The sequence below is a fragment of the Colobus angolensis genome, unplaced genomic scaffold (genome assembly GCF_000951035.1).
Source record: "Colobus angolensis palliatus isolate OR3802 unplaced genomic scaffold, Cang.pa_1.0 Scaffold275, whole genome shotgun sequence".
Lineage (NCBI taxonomy): Eukaryota > Metazoa > Chordata > Mammalia > Primates > Cercopithecidae > Colobus > Colobus angolensis.
In genome coordinates, this window is record NW_012115988.1 from 2,912,804 (window position 1) to 2,923,425 (window position 10,622).

Here is a 10,622-nt window from a genome sequence, read left to right on the forward strand (position 1 = left end):
AATTTTTTTTTTTTTTTTTTTGAGACAGAGTCTCGCCCTGTCGCCCAGGCTAGAGTGCAATGGCGCAATCTGGGCTCACTGCAAGCTCTGCCTCCCAGGTTCACGCCATTCTCCTGCCTCAGCCTCCCGAGTAGCTGGGACTACAGGCACCCACCACCACGCCCGGCTAATTTTTTTGCATTTTTTTAGTAGCGACGGGTTTCACCGTGTTAGCCAGGATGGTCTTGATCTCCTGACCTCGTGATCTGCCCGTCTCTGCCTCCCAAAGTGCTGGGTTTAGAGGCGTGAACCACCGCGCCCAGCCAATACTTTTCTTTATGGTTAGTATTTTGTGTACTGTTTAAGAAATCTTTGCCTATCCTAAAGTCATAAAAGTATATTTGGCCAGGCGCCGTGGCTCAGGCCTGTAATCCTAGCACTGTGGGAGGCTGAGGTAGGCGGCTGATGTGGGCGGATCACGAGGTCAAGAGATCAAGACCATCCTGGCCAACATGGTGAAACCTCATCTCTACTAAAAATACAAAAATTAGCTGGGCTTGGTGTGCACCTGTAGTCCCAGCTGCTTGGGAGGCTGAGGCAGGAGAATGGCTTGAACCCGGGAGGTGAAGGTTGCAGTGAGCCGAGATTGCACCACTGCACTCCAGCCTGGTGACAGACAGAGCAAGATTCTGTCTCAAAAAAAAAAGATACATATATATAAATTTTCCTGTGTTTTCTTCTGAAACCTTGCTTTGCCTTTTACTCTTATATCTACTATTCATCTAGAATAGATTTGGTTGTGTGGTGTGTGGCAGAAGTCCTGACTTTTAAAAAATGCACTTATCCAGTTGACTCAGCACCATTTATTGAAAAGACCTTTATCATAAATGAGATGTATATGTGGATCTGTTTCTAGACACAGTATTTTTTATTTATTTATTTTTTGAAATGGAGTTTCGCTCTTGTTGCCCAGGCTGGAGTGCAGTGGCACGATCTCGGCTCACCACAACCTCCGCCTCCCAGGTTCAAACGATTCTGTTGCCTCAGCCTCCCTAGTACCTGGGATTACAGGCATGCGCCACTATGCCCAGCTAATTTTGTATTTTTAGTAGAGACGGTTTTCTCCATGTTGGTCAGGCTGGTCTTGAACTCCTGACCTCAGGTGATGCACCCACCTCGGCTTCCTAAAGTGCTGGGATTACAGGTGGGAGTCACCATGCCCGACCAGATACAGTATTTTGTTCCACTGGTATATTTGTCTGTTGTTGCTCTAATAGTGCACTGGCTAAATTTTTGCAGCTTATAAACTTAGTATTAGGTAGTATAAATCCTCCAACCTTGTTCTTCTTAATATTGTTGGCTTGACTATTCTTGACATGTTATATTTCTATATGAATTTTAGAGTCAGCTTATCTACAAAAAAAGTTTTAAAAGAGAAAAACATGGTGGGATTGCAGTGAATATATGGAACAATTTAGGGTGAACTGGGTCTTTGTTGAGTTTCCAAGCCATGACATCTTTTTGTGGTTATTCTAATATGAACATCAATTCTTGGTTTCTGTCATTCGGTACTGGATTCACATGCTTTATAGTTTTTCTGGACGCTGGACGTTGTAAATTTAAAAAATTGCATAGGCTGTAGATTATATCAAATATATATTTTTGCAGGGTTTATTTGTTCTTCTGTTGGCATTTGAGTGGAGCACAGATAGCCTTAATTGAGTTAGGGTCAAATCTGGATCAAGGCTGTATTACAATTTGGGTAAGACCTCTCTTTTGCCCTGATTTTAGGGTATATTCTTCCAGGGCTTTCAGTTGAGAGCCTGGTGTGTTCACTTAACCACCACCTCATTGGGTCCTAAAATCTCAAGAATACAAAGCCTTCCACTCTGATTTTCAGAGGTCTTCAGCTTACCTTTCACCTTTCACACCTCCTGATTTTAGAATTCAGCAGATGTCTTGAGGTAAAGCCAGCCATGTGTTTGAAGCCCTTCAGGTCTTCTATTTTTTTCACTCCAAACCCCTTAGATGCTAAGTGATCAGCTGGTTTCTCTGTCGTTTATTTGGGGCCCTCTGTCTGATTCAGACTCAATTTTTTCGTCCTTTACTTTTTCCTGGAATCAGCTTCAAGGGAATAAAAGCTATAGTTTTCCAGCTCACTTCTTAGCAATTACTCCTTCTCCAGATTCTTGGCTCCATCTGTTCTTGTTGCTTCAGCAGCTCTCTGTCTGATGCCTTTAAACAGATGGTGCTTTTCTTGTATTTCATCAAGATTTTCTTGTTCTTGATGTGAGCATTGATCTCTAACACAGTGTTTCATCTTAACCGGAACTGGAAATTTGCATTATTCTCCACCATTGCTCAAGTTCCTCTAGTGGGGCCTCCTAGCTCAACATTAGGGGAAAAAATATTGAGAAAGAATTTAGAGTATTTCAGATTGATTGATCATAAAAAGGAAACAAAATGAGTGATACCTAGGAAAATTATTTGATTTACAGAAGGTTACACAGCAAAATTATAGCTGCCACTCAGCCATTCCATTAAACCTGGGGTACTGACTATGTAAAATGCTTCTGTGTACGGAAGCTAGAGAATCTTTGGTAAGCAACATAGAACTCTAGGATTTAAGCTCTTGTCTGTGATCAACAATATGATGTTGAGTGCTTAGAATCTTGAAGTCTCAGGTTTATTTAAACTGATTATTTAATTGTAGTAGCCCACTTTTACTTTCTTATCTCAGTCTTATTTGTTAACATTTGTTCCTATTTCTTTATGAGGCACCCTTGAATCCCATATGCAATGTATACAAGATGGTTCATTATTTCTTTTTAATAACAGTTTAACTTCTAGTAGTTACTGTGGATCAGTTTTAGACTCTTAATCTCAGGATTTGGACAAAATATTATACAAAATTTATAATGTTAACCTTTTGTTGTAATACTTTGTGAATTTCTATAATTAAGTAAATTATATTTTCTCTAGTTAAGTATTACACCTTTTAATGAAAATCTTTGAATAGAGGTTATTTTTTGTGTCAATATTAAAACAAATATAATCTAGATAATTGACATTAATATATCAAAAACTAATCTGTCTTACAAGATTACTGAGAAAGTAATGAACACTGTCACCTTGATTGTCATGTGATGAACTGCATGTATTGGTTAATAATAATCATACATTTTCAGTCTTGATTTGACAAAAGCAACAAAGTATATTTTCTCTAATATAGGAAAGAATTATTCCATATTTATTACGACTGAGACAAACTAAGGATGAAACTCTTCAGGCTGCAGTTAGAGAAATTTTGGCCCTAATTGGCTACGTGGATCCAGTGAAAGGGAGAGGAATCCGAATTCTCTCAATTGATGGTGGAGGAACAAGGTAAGGCTAGGAACATGATTCTTTTTTTTTTTTTTTTTTTGAGATGGAGTTTCCCTCTCTTGCCCAGGCTGGAGTGCAGTGGCACAATCTCAGCTCATTGCAACCTCTGCCTCCCAGGTTCAAGTGATTCTCCTGCCTCACCCCCTCAAGTAGCTGTGATTACAGGCTCCCACGACCACACCTAGCTAATTTTTGTAGTTTTAGTAGAGACTGGGTTTCACCATGTTGGCCAGGCTGGTCTCGAACTCCTGACGTCAGGTGATCTGCCTGCCTTGGCCTCCCAAAGTGCTAGGATTATAGGCGTGAGCCACCGTGCACAGCTGGGTCATGGTTCTTAAAAACTACAGATTCAATTCAGCTTTAGGAATAAAAAACATGATTTGATATGTCATTATAAAATCAAATTTTTTAAATAAAACATGAAATTGTTTTAATTAATCTAAGTGCTACTCTGACATATACTTCAATTCTTACTTTGGTTTGATTTAGTATTTATATTTTCATATTTTATTTTATTTTATTATTTCTATTTTTATATTTGGCCTTTTTAGACCTTTTTGGTAGTTTAGAAGCTTATCAACCATTATTCTCATAAAATCTTGACAGTGTTTTATAATTTTAGCTTTCTTTTATTATTTTATTTTATTTTTTTGGAGACAGAGTCTTGCTCTGTCGCCCAGGCTGGAGTGCAGTGGCGTGATCTCACATCACTGCCACCTCTGCCTCCCAAGTTCAAGCAATTCTCCTGTCTCAGCCTCCCAAGTAGCTGGGATTATAGGTATCCGCCACCATGTCTGGCTAATTTTTTGTATTGTTAGTAGAGACGTGGTTTCACCATGTTGTCTAGGCTGGTCTTGAACTCCTGACCTCAGATAAACCACCTGCCTCAGCCCCCTAAAATGCTGGGATTACAGGCGTGAGCCACCGCTCCCGGCCAGCTTTCTTTTATTATACTTATCTTACCCATATATATCCACTAGTCACTTGATAAAGTGATGGTTGCAAAATGAGGCTATATTAACTTCTTGACTTCTGATGTCTTCACTTGGAGATGCCAGTTCTGGTGCTATATAAGAAATAAATTCATTCTTTGTTCAGAAGGAGATAATTTCACTATTAAGCTCTATTTTTACTACTGGCAATCCATCCATGCTTCCTGCTCAAGTCTTTGTTTATCTAGTTCCTTCCAACTTGTTGGTTAGATTTTTTGGCTTGGTTTTTCAAACCTTTTCCCCAAAATCTTCTAGCTCATTCTCTAGTTCCCTGCCATCCCTACTGCTACCTCATAATTCATAGTACATGCCCTGCGTATTATTCTTAGCTCTAACTTACCTCCCTGATTTTGCTTTTTGGTATACCCAACTTGCCAACCACTCTTCTGTATGTTCAAGTACTACCCTGTATCTTTTTGTTAAATTCCTTGGTTCTCTATTCACCCGAGTCCTTTATACTTTGACATCAATATGAAGGAAGGAGTAAATAATGAGAGAAGGAAGCTAACCTCAGATGGTGGCAGTGGAAGGCAGGAGGAAGGAAAAACATACCAGTAACTTTTTTTGAGATGGAGTTTTGCTCTTGTTGCCCAGGCTGGAGTGCAGCGACATGATCTCGGCTCACTGCAACCTCCACCTCCCAGGTTCAAGTGATCAGTTCCCCTGCTGCAGCCTCCCAAGTAGCTGGGATTATAGGCATGCACTACCACACCCGGCTACTTTTGTATTTTTAGTAGAGACAGGGTTTCACCATGTTGGCAATCTGGTCTCAAGCACCTGACCTCAGGTGATCCACCCACCTCAGCCTCACAAAGTGCTGGGATTACAGGTATGAGCTACCACACCCAGCCAATACCAGTAACTTTTAATAAACATGGAGACAGGATATGGTAGACATAGGTCAGGATCACTCTAAGTGTAAACCTGTGTGTGACTGGGACAGAATTGCAGGGAATCTCAACAGATTGGTGTTGAGGAAAGACAGTTTTTTCTTGAACATATTTAATATAAGATTATATCCATACAGAAGTGCTCAGTTGTCAAAAGCCCACTGAAGAGAGAACAATCTTAAAAGATCTTAGAGGGTGTTTCTTAGGAAAGTGAATAATGTCAAGAAGGTGTATGTCATTCATGTGATATAGATACAGTGATAACTGGAGAGAGTAGTTCATAGAATTGGTTCCAAATGGTGAGAAATAAGGAAAATGGCAGTTAAATGAGTAGAAGCATTTCACTAAGGAGCAGAAGGAATCCTTTCTGCCATTAAGTTCAGGGGAGTTGGGACAGGCAGTGTCATTCATTGAGTCAGCTAACAAATATTGGGTGCTTACTATGTTGTAAGCACTGATTTAGATCCTGGCGACGGTGAGCAAACAAAACAATACAGTGTTTGCATTGTAGAGGAGGAAAAAGACAACAAATAGAAAAACAAAAGTATGTTTTTCTGGGTGCTATGGAGAAAAACAAAGTAAAGGGATAGAGAGGAAGAGTACTATTTTAAAGAATGCTCAGGACCAAGACTTCTTTTTAAAGGAGTTATATTTATGTAGAGATAGGAAGGAAGAAAATTAAAGAACATTCAGATGTCTGTTTAAGGTCAGACAAGCATGATGAAAAAGAAGTTTGTATCCAATAAATAGTTTATCTTGTAGAATAAGAGTTGTATTAGTCATATAAGGAGGAAATCAGTGTGAGGTAATTTGGGAAAATCTAGGGGTGGGTTAGGATGAAGTTAGGTTTAGATTTGTAATTCTCCACTGGTGGTGATTTTGCCCCCTGAAGGACATTTGGCAGTGTCTGGAGACATTTTTGGTTGTCATAACTAGGGCACTGCCACTTTTTATCTAGTTTGAAGAGGACAGTTGTGACTAAACATGATACAGTGCACAGGACAGCCCCACAAAACAAAGGTTATCCAACCCAGAATGTCAGCAGTGCTGCTGTTGAGAAAACTTGGTTTAGGAGAATATGGGAAAGCAGCCTGAATGGGAGGTTTGTGTGGAAAGCAGTAATGTATGAGGGCTTGAGAGAAAAAAATTAAAAACCCTATCTTTTACTTCTTTGGTATAAGAGAACCTACAGTGGTAGGCATAGACAGCTGTGGCAACTTGGCAAATATATATGTATTTAAATTCATTCAGAATTTATGAACACAACATTTTAAATAGTTAATTTTCCCGATTATACGAGTAGTTAGAAAAACCTGAGAGAGAAAAAAATCCCTAAAACCATAGCTCACAACTCTAAGATTATTTTAGTATTTTGATTAATTTTCTTCTAATATTTTTCTTTGTGAACATATATGTGCCTATTTTATTTCCTTTTTGTGGTAATAGAGGTCACATTGTTAAATATATTGTATCCATTACATTTAATTCATCGTCTTGCCTTGAATTAATAATATATTTCTTTCATAAGACATCTTCTTAACTCTCCTCAAATCCACATAATTTGTTGTATTTAAAAAATCAGCATCTTTGGTTTTCTACTTTAATCTTACAGAATTTTCTATTTACTTCCTGTTAACATTATCAAGGCACAATTTGACATTCTAAATTTTTTGGTGCCTAACTACCTTTGTGTTCCAGAACTTACCTACTCCCTACCTTGTGTTGGGAATAGAGCTTTTCATCGTTTTTTTGTATTCTCCCACTGTTAAAAATTGTCATGATACACACATGAGAGTTTGCATGGTACGTACACCCTCAATTGGTCTATATCTCCTAAGCTTTTTCATCGTTTCGCATTCCTTCATGAAGCTATTAACTGCTGTTGGCAAGGATTCAGAAATGAGCAAACTCAGCAACATTAATTAATATACCATTAATGTAGAGGGTTATCCTAAAGTTATTGAAAGTTTTTAAAAATGAATAAAGAAAAGGGAGCTTAAAAATCTGACTGGTGGCCAGGCGCAGTGGCTTGCGCCTGTAATCCTAGCACTTTGGGAGGCCAAGGTGAGCGGATCATGAGGTCAGGAGATTGAGACCATCCTGGCTAACACGGTGAAACCCTGTCTCTACTAAAAATACAAAAATTAGCCAGGCGTGGTGGTGGGTGCCTGTAATCCCAGCCACTCCAGAGGCTGAGGCAGGAGAATGGTGTGAACCCAGGAGGTGGTGCTTGCAGGGAGTCCAATGAGCCACTGCACTCCAGCCTGGGCAGTCTCAAAAAAAAATAAAAAATCTGACTGGTGAAATATGTAAGATAAAAATGTATAGAGTCATAGGTGACCAACTATATTAGTAAGAGAAGAAACCAAGGTATGGCATTCCAAAACCAGTGAGTGAGTTTTTAAGTGTTTTCCAGAGTTGTTTTTTTTTTTAATTTTATATTGGCATGTCTTTGTATCCTTATTTAGTTGTTTGTTGGTTTTTGGCATTCTTAAGAAGTGTATTTGGGCAGATTTCTTCTTATTTTTACTTTTTTTTTCTGTAGAAATGGGGTCTCGCTGTATTGTTCAGCTGGTCTTGAACTCCTGGCCTCAAGTGATCCTCTTACCTCAGCCTCCCAAAGCTCTGGGATTACAGGAAAGAGCCACTGCCTGACCAGATTTATTCTTATTTAAAGAGATACTGTTCTGCAGAAGGATGGGTTCAGTGAAAAAACAGGAGAGAGATACTAGCATAAATTTTAAAATGTGCTGCCATAGTGTAGGTTTTGTATCATTTAGATATTAGATTTTCAAAAGTAATCCTGAAAATTTGGACAGGCAATTTTTACTGATTCTGATTTATATTATTAATTTTCATAAACTACAAAAGCAATTCTTAGATTGTTTTATTCAACGGCTTAAATTATTTTTTCTTTAAACAGGAATTGTCATTTTGCCTTTAATCTTTTCTTTAGGGGCGTGGTTGCTCTCCAGACCCTACGAAAATTAGTTGAACTTACTCAGAAGCCAGTTCATCAGCTCTTTGATTACATTTGTGGTGTAAGCACAGGTAATTATTATTATATGGAAGTGGTGCATTCTGGCAGTTCATTAAGGAAGAGAACATTAAGCACTTATGTTTAAGATCATAGTCCTTTGCCTCCTCCAGCCCTCTCTCCATACCCCAAAATTTTCTCCTCCCGTTCTCTTTTGTTCATGGTTATGCCATTTAGGCACACTAGGTGGCAGTGTGTCCTACCAATTATAGCTAGATATGGAATCAGCTGTTCAAAAGGACATCCAAGAGTACCTAATATCTTTAATTACATTGGTTCCTAGGACTAACTTGAAGGAGAATTGCTTAGTGACTTGGTAAGTTGTCAAATATACCATATTTTATGACTAAAACTAAGTAATTTATTGATGTTAGAAGAACGTGAGTTATCTACCGTATCTTATATATAATTTAATGTAAAACAACACATTTGTAAATATTTTAAAATTATTATTTTCATTATTTAATCCTTTTTGAGCATTTATTTAATCCTTTTTGAGACCTAGTAAATCCCTCTACATTTGTTAACCCAGTACAAGAGACATGAATTTTAGTTTTTCTTATTATTTCCATTTTACACCTGAAAAAAATGGGGCTCTGAGAAGGAAAGTCATTTGTCCCAGGTGACATAGCTAGAAAGTATCAACTCTAAATTTAAGCCAAAACTGTGATTCAGGAGATCTTACCATCATAAGGGCTATAACTTAACACTGATAAAAACTAAGAATTCTTTTTTCCAGGTGCCATATTAGCTTTCATGTTGGGGTTGTTTCATATGCCCTTGGATGAATGTGAGGAACTTTATCGAAAATTAGGATCAGATGTATTTTCACAAAATGTCATTGTTGGAACAGTCAAAATGAGTTGGAGCCATGCATTTTATGACAGTCAAACATGGGAAAACATTCTTAGGTAAGTTACAATTACTCTTCTTAAATGTTCTGATTATATAGGTAATATGTGCATATTATGATTTCAAAAATAAGAATATTAAATTATATTCTTGCATAATTTGAAAAATATCAAGAATATTAAATTCTACTAATTACAGATAACCACTGTTAGTATTTTTTTGGTGAATCACAGTTTAATAATTGTTTTGAGGGGTTCGTGTGTGTGAGATTTGCATGTAAAAGTTACAATTGCCTTTTTTAAAAATATGAGATATTTGCATCCTGTTGTTTTTACTTAACATATTAAATGTGTCTCAAGTCATTCTAAAATATTCAATTATTTTTATTTTTATTTATTTTTTGACACACACTGTCACTCCTGTTGCCTGGGGTGTAGTACAGTGGCACTGTCTTGGCTCACCGCAGCCTCAACTTCCCAGGCTCAAGTGATCCTCCCACCTCAGCCTCCCAAGTAGCTGGGACCACATGTGTGCACCACCATGCCCAGCTAATTTTTTCTATTTTTAGTAGAAACAAGATTTCACCATGTTGCTCAGGCTCCTAACCTCAAGTGATCTGCCTGCCTCCCAAAGTGTATATAAGCATACAATATAAGCATAAAATCATCCACAATCCTATTATTCAGAGCTGTAGACTTTAATATATTTCCTTCTAGTTTTTTATTAGACCGTAAACATTTTGTATAGCTGAGATTAGATTGTAGTTGTAAATTTGTATCCTTTTCCTTTTTCCAAACATTCTTAAAATCTCCTGACATATTTTTAAAGACTACACTATACTCCAGAGTGAGATGTTACATTTTCTTAATCATTTCCATTTAGGATTTTTATGGACATTTAGGACATTTATGTTCCTAATTTTTTGGGATTATGAACGATGCTGTCATAGAAAACTTTAAATTTCTTCTCACATTTCAGAATGTATCAGTAGGTCACTATATAAGAAGCATATTTATTGGGTCCAATGTTGATGTCTTCTTAAAATAATTATTATATAGGAAATAGAAAATATATCAAGAAAACAATAAAAATAATTTATAATCCCACTAAGAACAAAAGCACTATTAACATGGTGATGTATTTTTTCCTATAATTTCTTACAGATAGACAAGTGTATATGTGTGTAGTTGTGAGTGTGAATGTATCCATCCTCTTTACAAAATTCAGATAATGCACATGTAGTTTTGGGTCCTGCATTTTCACTTAGCATTTTATCACAGATGATTTCCTATGTCAGTTAATATGTTTTGAAACATATATTAATGGTTCTTCACCATTTTATGGATGTACTATTTTTTATTTAACAAATCCTCTTTTAGAAAAAGATAAGGTGGGCCGGGCGCGGTGGCTCAAGCCTGTAATCCCAGCACTTTGGGAGGCTGAGACGGGTGGATCACGAGGTCAGGAGATTGAGACCATCCTGGCTAA

The 10,622-nt window shown here is 37.4% G+C and overlaps 1 protein-coding gene across 6 annotated transcripts in view; it reads left to right on the forward strand.

Moving 5' to 3' along the window:
- The window catches only part of PNPLA8 (patatin-like phospholipase domain containing 8), a 55,854-nt gene that overhangs the window by 20,929 nt on the left and 24,303 nt on the right, over positions 1-10,622 (forward strand). For all 6 annotated transcript variants that reach the window (XM_011948186.1, XM_011948182.1, XM_011948183.1 and 3 more), the window contains 3 exons: positions 3,212-3,363; positions 8,202-8,296; positions 9,022-9,193. In XM_011948186.1, the coding sequence (XP_011803576.1) occupies positions 3,212-3,363; positions 8,202-8,296; positions 9,022-9,193 (419 nt within the window). The remainder of the gene's footprint in view (positions 1-3,211; positions 3,364-8,201; positions 8,297-9,021; positions 9,194-10,622) is intronic.